At 38.2% G+C, this 12,924-nt stretch overlaps 1 protein-coding gene across 11 annotated transcripts in view; it reads left to right on the forward strand.

The window, feature by feature from the left end:
• Positions 1-12,924, forward strand: part of TRIM37 (tripartite motif containing 37) — a 180,276-nt gene that overhangs the window by 152,995 nt on the left and 14,357 nt on the right. For 7 of the 11 annotated variants that reach the window (XM_032322412.1, XM_032322413.1, XM_032322417.1 and 4 more), the window contains 3 exons: positions 397-525; positions 1,319-1,508; positions 3,290-3,426. In XM_032322412.1, the coding sequence (XP_032178303.1) occupies positions 397-525; positions 1,319-1,508; positions 3,290-3,426 (456 nt within the window). The remainder of the gene's footprint in view (positions 1-396; positions 526-1,318; positions 1,509-3,289; positions 3,427-12,924) is intronic. The other 4 variants (XM_032322415.1, XM_032322419.1, XM_032322416.1 and 1 more) reach the window with 1 other exon arrangement.

A 12,924-nucleotide genomic window follows, 5' to 3' on the forward strand; every position in this document is an offset into this window, starting at 1 on the left:
CATTTTAGCCAAAAACATCTTGTGTATTTTATTTGTGATTTATTTCTAATTCATTGATTTTCTTATTAATCCAGTAATTTATGATTTTCAAGTGTTTGGGTGTTAAATTTTTGTTGTTAATACTTTGGCATTGAGATTGGAGTTCATATCTGGTAGGGTTTTTCTTTTGGGGTTTACTGATACTTTTCTGGTTTTGTTAAGACTGCTTCACAAGTAGTGAAGTAGGAATACTTATTGCGTAAAACCCCAAATAAACCATTTGGGACCAGATTGTCCTGGGTTTTTTGGACATAGTAGATAGAATACATTCCATAAGATTAGCCTTCCTCCGACTGCCTGTGTAGTGAGTTTTGTGCTATTTTATCTCATTTGGAAATATTTTTAAATGTCTTTCAGCCACAAATAAGAAGAGTAATTCACCCAAGCCAGCTCGGTCCAGTATAGCAGGTAGTCTGTCACTTAGAAGAGCAATAGACTCTGGGGAAAATAGCCGTTCGAAGGGAGACTGTCAAACTCTATCCGAAGGTAAATTTGGAGAGCTTAAAATATAATTTCATGGGTAGGTGTTTGTTATATAAAACTGATCTCATGGTGTACATAGGTTTAGACCTTTAAAGGCACCAACGATGCTGAAACTTGTTTCATAAGTTCCTTGATCTCACAAGAGAACAGACCCATCCCTAGAAAATGCAGCTGTTAGGGGCTCCTGGGTGGCTCAGTCCTTAAGTGTCTGTCTGCGGCTCACGTCATGATTCCAGAGTCCTGGGATCGAGCCCCGCATCAGGCTCCCTGCTTCGTGGGAAGCCTGCTTCTCCCTCTCGCACTCCTCCTGCTTGTGTTCCCTCTCCCGCTGTGTCTCTCTCTGTCAAATAAATAAATAAAATCTTTTTTAAAAAATAAAGAAAAAGAAAATCCAGCCATTAGACTGCGTATCTGGATTCCTTGATTTTTAAATATTTGGCATCCAAAAAACTGGGATAAATTTTTTAATTGGTTTGAGTTTTCCTGCAGTTTAAAAATGTTTATGTAGGGACACCTGGGTGGCTCAGTTGGTTAAGCAGCTGCCTTCGGCTCAGGTCATGATCCCAGCGTCCTGGGATCGAGTCCCACATCGGGCTCCTTGCTCAGCAGGGAGCCTGCTTCTTCCTCTGCCTCTGCTGCCACACTGTCTGCCTGTGCTCGCTCTCTCCCCCACTCTCTCTCTGATAAATAAATAAAATCTTAAAAAAAAAAATGTTTATGTAGTGAGGTATTCTAAAGTGGAGACTAAAGAGCTTTTGTTTGGCTTCTTTCTGAGAATCCCTTTTCTTTTCTGTAGGCTCCCCAGGAAGCTCTCAATCTGGGAGCAGGCACAGTTCTCCCCGAGCCTTAACACATGGCACCATCAGTGATATTTTGCCGAAATCTGAAGACCGGCAGTGTCAAGCTTTGGATTCGGATGCTGTTGTGGTTGCAGTTTTCAATGGTTTACCTGCTGTTGAGAAGAGGAGGAAAATGGTCACCTTGGGGTAAGTTCCTTCATTTATGTAATGGAATAATAGCTCATAGCTTTTGTTTGACACTTTTTAAGTCTACATCGTAATGAATAAAATAAATTTCTACTTTAATTTTTTAGTGGACAAAGTTTATTGTATTAGAATTCATAAAGTATCAGAGACCTTTTTTCCTTAGTGGAATGAAAAGAGATAGTATCAGACATTCAGTTATAGTAGAGATCATTTTCACTAAAGTGTGTAACCTTGTGTGAATTCTGCCTTGTGACTTTTTGATGTATGTGTCAGCTTTTGCTTTTTTTTTTTCCCCCCTGTTGCCACACTTTTCAAAGACCTTTGTGCTGGGCTGTTTTACGCCATAGGTCTTATATGCATGTTTTGTACGTAACAAAGCACTTCTGGCAGTTTTATTTTAACATTGACTTTTGTACTTTTATCTCACCTATTTTCTCTTCTCTTATGAAAATGTCTTTGAAACTCAGAGTTGGAATTTCTCAAAAGGGTATATACTGTATGGCAGTTGTGACCTTTATCTCTCACCCAAGAAACCTAAACTCAAATCCCAGCCATGTCAATTAAACTTCCATCCATTAAAAAGATAGAGTGGTTATGGAATGTATTATCTGTGAATGTGCTAGATGAGCCATTACTATCCACCTGCTGACCTATTTGTGGATATTAAATATATTTCTAAGTTTAAACAATGGAATAGTTCTACCTTGGAGACTTTGGGGGAAAAAACGTTGAATTAAATTTAGAGAGAGATTAACATCCCTAAGTTTACCTCATTTAAACAGTTAAAAAGATCTGGATAATTACCAAATGTAAAAGAACAGTTGGTATGATTTAGTTTTGTTTTAGCTCTAGTTTAAGCAGTGGAAAAGTGTTACAATTATTTGAATTATCTAGTCCTTCCCATTACCTACCCTGATTTTATACATATTCCTTTCAGGTTGAAGCTACAACTAGCTTTTATATTTTGTTTTGGAGATATTTATATCTGCCTTTAGTCATAGCAATCAAATGTATATGAACATAGACTTTTTTTCTAGACTGTAAAATCCTCTATAAATACCCGCAGCTCTTAGCTATTACCCTCATTTTACAGTTAATTGTATTGTTAGCCTGGCTTATGTGGTGTTTTCTATTGTGTCTTTTTTTCCTTGCCTGATTTAATGTAGGTTATAAGCAAAAATTTTAAATACTAATAATAAGTGGTTCAAAAATGGAATATTAAGTGAAATCACCCTCATCTTTGTCTCCCATCTGCTTCGTTTTCCAGCTCCTTGTCCACACATATTCCTGCTGTTTTTAAATTTTTTATATATGCTGTGTCTTCTCAGTTTTTAATGCATATTTAAGCAACTGTGACTGTGTAGCTTTTTTAATACAAAGTTTACACCATATTTTCTCAGTAATAGATCTGAAGTCTTTCCATGTCAATGAGAACACATTATTTAGGACTTCTATTTTTATCTTTTAATCAAAATTTTTATTGATAATTAGATGTTCACATATAATTCTAAGAAATAATAGAAATCCTATGTACTTTACCAGGTTTCCCCTAACTATGATGTTTTGCAAAACTGATACAATATCACAACCAGGATACTGACATTGATACAATCTATCATTTTCTAATCTTTTACTGTGGGTCTATTCCTGAATTAAAAAAAAAAAAACTTGGAAATCAGTATTAAACACCAGTGCCATATACCATACTTAGTTTCATGCTCAGTTTCAGGACAAAAAGAAAATATATATTGTATAACTGACTAGTTATAAAAAAATATCAGGTTGTTTTCTCCCTTGAGGGCTAATGCTAAAGGAGGTCGTCTGGAAGGAATGCAAATGACTGATTTGGAAAATAATTCTGAAACTGGGGAATTACAACCTGTACTACCTGAAGGAGCTTCAGCTGCGCCTGAGGAAGGTATGGAATGTTAAAATTGGTGGGAGGTGGGAATAATGATTTTTTGGTGTGTGTTGGTGTTGGGGAGTAGTTAAAAAAGTTATTGAAACATCCAACATGCTTACCATCCAACATGCTTGCTCTGAATACAGCATTTATTCTACCACTGAATTTGATTTACTAGGATATTGAGCACAGAGGAAGGCAAAGTGGGTGACTGACTACATAAAAGGACATGTCTTAGTTAGAAGGGAGGTTTACAAGTTGGTGGGAGGAATCTGCAGATAGTTCATCTGCTCATTCAATAAAGGTGTTAAGCCACCTACGTGACAGGCATTCAGTTTGCTAGATATGCAAAGATGAGATTAGATATGTTCATGGGCTTAGGGAAAATGCATAAAGCAACTAATTATAATATTAAGTGTTAAGTACTTTGTCTTTTTAAGTCAGTCTTTTTTTTTTTTTTTTTAAGATTTTATTTATTTATTTGACAGAGCATGAGCAGGAGAGGTCGGTGGGGAGCCGGGGGGTGGGATGGGGACAGGCAGAGGGAGAGGGCAAGCAGACTCCTGAGCCAGGAGCCTGAGATCATGACCTGAGCTGAAGTTAGACACTTAAATGATTGAGCCATGCAGGCGCCCTAAAGGCAGTCTTGATTAATATTTGTAAAATTTGGGGTGCCTGGGTGGCTCAGTGGGTTAAGCCTCTGCCTTCGACTGAGGTAATGATCTCAGAGTCCTGGGATCGGGTCCCACATTGGGCTTTCTGCTCAGCAGGGAGCCTGCTTCCTCCTCTCTCTCTCTGCCTGCCTCTCTGCCTACTTGTGATTTCTGTCAAATAAATAAATAAAATCTTTTTTTAAAAAGTGTGTAAAATATAGAACTCTTCCAAACTCTAACCATTTAAAAAAAATCCTTTATGGTAACAGACTTCAACTCTGGCCCTTCATTCTCAGTTACATTTTCAGTATTCTGTGTGTTCTTGCAGGTTTATCATTCTTTATCTAAAAGCATAGGAGACATTTTGTAATATTGAGTATCAGAGGTGTTTGGGGTTTTTTTTGTTTTTGTTTTTTAAGATTTTATTATTTACTTGAGAGAGAGCATACGTGAGCTGGGAAGGGGAGAAGAGCAGAGGGAGACAAGCTGACTCTGCACTGAGTGCAGAGCCTGACACAGGGCTTGATAGCATGACCCTGAGATGGTGGTATGAGCTGAAATCAAGAGTCAGATGCTTAACTGACTGAGCCACTCAGGTGCCCCAGAACATATTTTGAAATAAAACTATGTGTTTTTTTTGTTTTTGTTTTTTTTGTTTTTTTTTAAGACTATGTGTTTTGCCATTTTGGGGTCCTTTATATGTTAGCTGAAAAGGATGTCAACTTTATTAATAATATTCGGCATTGGAATTTTTTTCCCCATTTCTCTGAAACACTGCCACCTTTCACTTCTGTACTCATTTGAATTTTAATGATTGCTGAACTGTAGCTCAAAGCAAATATTCAGGTGCCACCATTTACCTCTGGTTGCCCTGTGAGAGGGTGTGTGGGTGGTGGCATTTTTAGGTTTTTCAGTTAAAGAATACTAAAAACTCTCCTCTAGGTTGATGCTCCTGTGGCAGCCAGCATTACTTCAGTAGAAGAGATTAAATTAAAAGGATTTTTAAAGTGAAGTGTAGATTGTTAAAACATTAAGATACAAATATTTTGATTTAAAGTCTTTAAGAAAGGGCGCCTGGGTGGCTCAGTGGGTTAAAGCCTCTGCCTTCAGCTCAGGTCATGATCTCAGGGTCCTAGAATCGAGCCCCACATCAGGCTCTCTGCTCAGCAGGAGCCTGCTTCCTCCTCTCTCTCTCTCTCTCTACCTGCCTCTCTGCCTACTTGTGATCTCTGTCTGTCAAATAAATAAATGAAATCTTGAAAAAAAAATAAAGTCTTCAAGAAAGGACCTGTAGGGATTAACTAGTTTCAATATATTTATATATATTGATTACAGATTGTAGTGGCTTAAATTTTTGTAGCATATGCTGGAATTACAGCCCCCTTTTATTCATGCAGCATATACGAAATGCCTCTAATTTGCCTCTAATTTGTTCTAATTTGCTTCTAATTTGTTCATTGCATTTGACGCTGGTGAAAAAGTAATTCCTAAACTTGCTGTTTAGTTCAGTATTTCTTTAACTTGACACCATTGACATTTGGGGTCAGATGATTCTTTGTTCTAGAGTGCTGCCCTGTGCATTGTAGGATGTTTAGCAGCATCCTTGGCTTTTAACTAGTAGGTGCTAACAGTACCTCCTCTGAATCACAGTAATCAAAAATGTTACCTAGGAGGCAAAATCATCGCCATCTCAAGCAGTTGAGAACCACTAGATGAATTGAATGACTCAACCAGGGATGACCACTCTCTTAAGAATCAGGTGTCAGTAGATCACAGTTTCAAATGGATACAAGGTGTAGTTCTCAGATATGTCGGTGGGTATATGTGTTGGGGTGGTGGGAGGCGTGTAGGGAGAACAACTGAAAACCATCAGTCAGGTTGTCAGACTGTTTAATAGCCAACAGAAAATGATGGGTGCTATGATAGAGTGTATAGGGTACTCAAAGAACAGGTATGAAATAATAAAACTAATAGGTAATATTTACTAAATCCTCATTATATATTAGAGACTGCTGAAGACTTTCCCAGATTTATCTTGTTTTCTCAACATAGCTCTACATGGTAGTTACTTCATTATCCTGATTATCTCACCTATAATATGAATAGGCTGAAGCCTAGAGTTGTAACTTAACCTTACCCAAAATCACAGAGTTAGTAGATGGAAAAGCTGGAATTTGAGCACAGAGCCAGTGCTCTTAACATCATCTTTGCTAACCTGGTTCACCCTTAGAAAGATATTTTAAGGGCCACCTGGGTGGCTCAGTCGTTAAGCATCTACCTTTGGCTCAAGTCTTGGTCCTCAAGTCCTAGGATCAATCGCTGTGTCAGGAACCCTGCTTAGCCAGAAGCCTGCTTCTCCCTCTCCCATTCCCCTGTTTGTGTTCCCTATCTCACTGTCTCTCTCTGTCAAATAAATAAATAAAATCTTTAAAAAAAAAAGAATGAAAGATCATCCTAAGGGATGAGTCCAAATTAGCCAGGTGAAAATTAGTGAAAGTTGAGGCCGGAGTGGAAACAGAGGATGGATCATGAAGAGTTAAGTTGGGTGTCCAGCTAAAATTTGGACTTTGTCCTTTAGGATCTAAGCAAAAAGTGAGATAATAAAATTGTGTTTTTCAATTCCTATTTTAGCTGTGTTGTAGGGAAGGGATTTGGAGTGTGGAGAGGGGATGTGGAACTCTAGGGACAGGGAAACTGGCAAGAAGCTTGTTAAATCACTGTTGGTGAGATTTGGACTTAATTTCAGCCTTCAACTCATAAATGCACAATATCGCAGCACCCAGAATGCTGAAAGTTTTTTTTTTTTCTTTTTAAAGATTTTATTTATTTGACAAATCACAAGTACACAGAGAGGCAGGTGAGGGGGAAGCAGGCTCCCCGCTGAGCAGATAGCCCAATGCGTGTCTCGATCCCAGGACCCTGGGATCATGACCTGAGCTGAAGGCAGAGGCTTTAACCCACTGAGCCACCCAGACGCCCCACCCTGAAAGTTTTTGCCATCAGTTTCATTTCTTACTTAGAGCTAATCTTTGACAGCTTATCATAAACTAGAGAAAGCCATTTGCTTGGCAACATTTAGGATCTACCATGTACTTGAAATGCTGAGATTTAGTTAAGTGGTTCGTGTGACCCAGTAAGAAATTTTCTTTTATATAAGGAGCAGTATGATATAAAGAAGCTAGAGCTGAGTGAGAAAACTTGCTCTAAACACGCAGATCGAGTGCCATGGAAGTACAATGTTGTGGTTCACTGGTGTCTAAACAGCTTGTTTACCATTAGAGTCCCAGGGTAGGCACTGAGAAGCCTAACTGAGAAGTTACTGAGAGGGCTGGAAGAAGGGAATATAGTGGATGACAGTAGGAGCTCTGAGCCTTTTGGAATCTACTTTGTGAAGGAGAATGGGGCCTTACTCACAGATGTAGTAGTAGTATTCTATCAACAGGAAGCAATTCTCAAGAAACCTTTATTTTTCACACCAGTAAGCCTTGGTAGAAAGGTGAGTGGGTTTGTCTTGTATCCATGGTTGGGAAACACAAGACTCTATTTGAGCAGAATTCCTAAGAGAAAATTTTCTGTGTCAGATGCCTATAGGTAAGTCTGTCTGTGGTGTCTCTGTCACATCTGTCTGAAGAAACTTTAAAGTTTCTTTGTTGTTGGTTACAGGGAATTTGGGACTACTAAGGTGGTTCTCTTAAATGTTTGTGCACATCGATGAAATACGACTTCTTAGACATGTCAGGCATCAGCAGGGTTTTTCCTAAGTGGGACCATCTGGGACAACCTGGGTTAATCTTGTGTTTAATGGCTTGATACTGAAAAGCTTGACACCACCCCCATCCCTGCTGCTGCTGCCAGTTGATACCCTCCCTGCAGAACCCCTAAAGTGTCTTCCTGTTCAGTCTAAGACTGGAGAGTGTGCTCTGATTGAGTTCCTATTTAAGTAGCACAGATCTCCTTTCGATTAAGTCGAGAATGTCAGTACACTCATCCCAGGGAAAAGCCATGGTATGCCTGTTAAAATTTTAATGGCACCCTATCTAAAAGAGGAATACAAAATCTGATGCTACCCCCTAACTGATCCCTTTTGGAATACTGGTTAAGAGATTTTAATAGAGGGGGCGCCTGGGGCACCTGGGTGGTGCAGTCAGTTATGCATCTAACTCTTGGTTTTGGCTCAGGTCATGATCTCAGGACATGAGATGGAGCCCTGCATCAGCCTCTATGCTGGGTGTGGAGCCTCTTAAGATTCTCTTTCCCTCTACTCCCCACCCCCAAAAGGAGAGAAATTTTAATGTAAGTTACAAAAACTCAAGTCAGCTGGCTTAAATAAAAGATATATACTTTCTTGTATTAAGATGAAGTCTCACCTAACTGGTAGGGCAGTTTCAGGGTTGGAAAACCGTTTAATTTCCTCAAGAACTCATTCCCCCCCTATCTTTCACACTGCCATTCTCAGTGAATTGGCTTAGCCTCCCTCAGGATGGCAAGATGGTTGCTGCCATTTCAAACTTCATATAGAGCCAGTAAAATTCTGGAGGATTAGTTCATTCCATATATCTCTATCAACAAGGAAAATCCTTGTCAGAGCACCTTAACTTCCTAACATCCTCTTATAGCTCAGTCACCGGCAAAAAAGGGAAACATGGCAAAGTCTCAACATTTGGTTTCCCTCCTTGACCCATTCCAAATGGCCGCATGGAAGAGGGGAGATAGTTGGACGGTAGTGAAGTTCCATACTGAAAAGGAGCAAGGCGGGTGAGTAGTAGCGTCTGCTGCATCAGGTGGTTGGTGTTTCCCCAGCATCTGAAATGTGAGCGCCTGCGAATAAGGGAGTTAGAATAGTGCTGTACTAACAGTCCAGCTTATAGGGGATGCTCAAAAAATGTGGTAGATGATTGATACAGAAATACTCTACTTTAGCTTTTACTGTAAGTTGCAGATTTTGTTTTCCACATTAACATCTCTGTGGCATCTTACATTTAATGATATCTTGTGATTACTATCAGTGACAGCCAGTTGTGTGAAAACCTACTGACAAATTCTGGTGAGGTTAAGAAAAGTGCAATATTTAGACTCCTTAGAGTTGGTAAAATAACTAGCTTGCTTTAGGTACTAGTGGGGAGACATTGCAATATACAGGGCAAGGCACAGCAAATAGCTTGTGACATCAGCTTGTTTGATTTCAGGTGTTTGACTTTGTATGTATTTACTTCCTCCCACTTACTGAAGGCAAGGGGCTGTGCAGGACCCGTTGACTCAGTAGGCCAGCTACTAAGCTAGATGTGAGGAGACCAATTTTTCTTTGTCATTACATTCACAAAGTTAGGGAACCTCCCTAATATGTGTTCGTGGGCCTGTCTGCTACTGTATAAATAAATTCATGCTTACTTCATAGGAATCCCATGAGTGACATTCCAAGAAATAGGAAGTTTGGGAAGCAAAATAATTCCTAAATTGGCATTTCAACATGTAATTGTATGTAGTGCTATAAACCTTATTAAGAGTTCTAAATGTTACATTATTTGAATACTCGGTAATGTTCACAGAATTTTCTAGTGTTTGAATATTCAATGTAAGCTACAGTTCTTTTAAATACTATAAATTTTTTAAAGATCTGTAATGAGTAAAGAGTTTGAAAATGAATTTAAAGAATAACTTAAGATTTGAGGAATTTCTGAGAATCCAGGGAATTCCATTTCTTTGTGAATCTTTCTGAAATTCAGAAACACTGGTGCCTGTGCCTAGAAATGTCAATTCAAGTGGCTTTTAGGATTTTCAGTAACAGTTTCATGAACGGCCACAAGGTGGAGGTGGTGCTTCGTGGAAGTAGCTGGTTTTGTCTCTAAGTATCACACTTGGCTTTTTACAGCAAGAAAGTGGTGGGTTTTTTGTTTGTTTTTTGTTTTATTTTCTCTGTCGAACAAGGAGATTTCAGAAATATCTATATCCATCCTATGTCTTCTAAATATTTAAGGGAAAAGTAGTACTACACAAACTCCTTGAAAACAGAAGAGGAGGAATTTACCCATAAAGCCGTCTGGGGCCACTGTTCTCTTTGTTACAAATTCTTTTAACTACAAGCTCTATTTCTTTAATAGTTAAAAATACCTATTCACATTGTCTTTTTTTTTTTTTTTAACCTGAGTGACCTTTGGTAGTTGTATCCCTCAAAGAACTTGTTCATCTCATCTATATTCTTGATTTCATGAGCATTAAGTTATTTATAGTTTCCTTATTATTTTAATGTCTGTAGAATCTATTGTGATGTCACCTCTTTCATTCCTGATATTAGTAGTTTTTTTCTCTTTTTCCTTAACCTGCCTAGAAACTTTTCAAGTTTGTTGATCTTTTTAAAGAACTACCTTGTGTCATTGATTTCTTTTTATGTTGTTTTCCTGTTAACTTTATTTATTCTTTATTTCCTTTTATTTGCTTTGACTTTATTTGCTCTTTTTTCTAGTTTCTTAATGTAGATGCTTTGATCAGTGAGAGCTTTTGCTTTTCTAATGTAAGTATTTAATAAATTCCCTTTTAAGCACTGCTATAGCCATATCCTCCAAATTTTGATATGTTGTATTTTTATTTTCATTCATTTCAGAATGTGTTTCATTAATTCTGGAAAATTCTCAGCCATTTTCTCTTAATGTATTGTCTCTCCTTTGTTATTTTTCCTGTCTCTGTGGCAGTCTATTTGACACAATTGGAACTATTACCATTTAGTCCCTTAAATTTTTACCACTTTTTTATGATTTTCATCTCCTGTTTTTTTAAACATTCTGTTTAATTTCCTCAGTTCTCTCTTTAAATTTGCTGACCTCTTTTTTTTATCTTATTTAAATCCATCTATTAATATTTAAACTGCAATGACTTTATCTTTCATTTTTAGAAAGTATGGGTAGTAATTTTTATTTTGTGTGTGTGTGTGTAGTAATTTTTAAAAAATGCATCCTTCCCTTTTCTACCTTTAACAGGTCATTATTTCAATTTATGAATATCCTTCTATTTGTATATCTGCTTGACCCTTATTTCTGCTGTTTGTTTTGTAAATTTTGATTGGAACATATATTTCAGAGATTCTTTTTCTGTCCCACCTACCACACCCCTAAAAAAAATCTTTTTTCCTCCCCAGCTGTGATAATTATTAATAAGGATTGTGGGGGCGCCTGGGTGGTTCAGTGGGTTAAAGCCTCTGCCTTCGGCTCGGGTCATGATCCCGGGGTCCTGGGATCAAGCCCCGCGTCGGGCTCTCTGCTCGGCGGCGAGCCTGCTTCCTCCTCTCTCTGCCTGCCTCTCTGCCTGGTTGTGATTTCTCTCTCTCTGTCAAATAAATAAATAAAATCTTTAAAAAAAATAAATAAATAAGGATTGTGAAGCTTCAGAGGTGGTGTTTTTTGTTTGCTTGTTTGCTTGTTTGCTTTTTAGTGCTTCAAGAGTGTTCACTGATGTTTGCTGATTGTCTTTACCTGGGTCTTCATGTGCTGAAGTAATTTGGGATAGTATTCCTGAGTATTTTTTTTTTTAATATTTTATTTATTTATTTGACAGACGGAGATCACAGAGAAGCAGGCAGAGAGAGAGGAGGAAGCAGGCTCCCCGCCGAGCAGAGAGCCCGATGCGGGGCTCGATCCCAGTACCCTGGGATCATGACCTGAGCCGAAGGCAGAGGCCTTAACCCACTGAGCCACCCAGGCGCCCCATTCCTGAGTATTTTTAATATGATATTATGAGATTCTGGGTTAAATCTCTCAGTTTGGTAGCACTTCAAGTTCTGGTATACATCAATATGCCTCTGCCTATTTACCTTTCAGAGTCCTTAAATAACTGCTTTATGGGACTCCTGGGTGGCTCAGTTGTTCAAGCGTTCGACTCTTCGTTTCTTCTCAGGTCATGATCTCTAGGTCATGAGATCAGTCAAGCCCATGTGGGGCTCTGCACTGGGCAGGGAGCCTGCTTGAGGATCTTCTCCCTCTGCCCATCTTCCTCCTCCACCTAATTTGGGTGTGCATGCACATGCTCTCTCTCTCTCTCAAACAAATAAATCTTTTAAAAAGATGTTTAAAAAAATAGCTATTTCATGCTTTCTATACAGGTTTTATAGCTTTGTTCCATGGGAAAGATGGGAAGGAATATGCTTATTAAATCTTACCTAGAACCTTCCCTCTAGAGATTTTACATTTGCTTTATTTAAATAACAGTAGCTCCTGACCAGTTGTTCTGTTCATTTCCTGAGACTTGAATCTTTAAATCCCAAACCTAAATTAATCACACAGACCTTAATTTGAATTTTGAGATGAGCTGAGTCCACCAGAAACAGACAAGAGGCTGTATTTATTCAGAAGGCACTTTTTCTATTGTTTTGTTTGTTTGTTTGTTTGTTTTCACCAAAAATGTCAGCTTTATGCAGGTAGTGAAGTTTCAGTCATTCAACTCCCTTTCTCTGGTGAGTCCAAGGGAATGTTAAAGATGGTCACATATTCTTCGGGGCTGTGGTAGCATCTGACCCATTAGTTTTCCTTATCTTTATTTGTTTTGGCACCTGTGTATTTACCTTCTTTCCTTTAGATGTGGCTGTTCATTAAGTTAGTTTTTTAGGTTCATATTTTCTCTATCATTTACAAGGGTTTATAGCAGAAAGATTTTCAGATTTTCTTGATCACTGTCCTGTTGAAACAGAAGTACTTTCTATAGATTTTTTTTTTCTTTTAAAAATCAAGTGATATACATAAGAAAAAAGTTAGAGGCCCAAATGGGATAATACCTCATTTATTGCTTGAATTACTGGTATTTTTTATACACACATATACACGTAAATATAAATGTGACTATATATGTTTTAGGCTAGAAACAACAACATTTATAT

This window comes from Mustela erminea, chromosome 18 (genome assembly GCF_009829155.1).
Source record: "Mustela erminea isolate mMusErm1 chromosome 18, mMusErm1.Pri, whole genome shotgun sequence".
Classification (NCBI taxonomy): domain Eukaryota; kingdom Metazoa; phylum Chordata; class Mammalia; order Carnivora; family Mustelidae; genus Mustela; species Mustela erminea.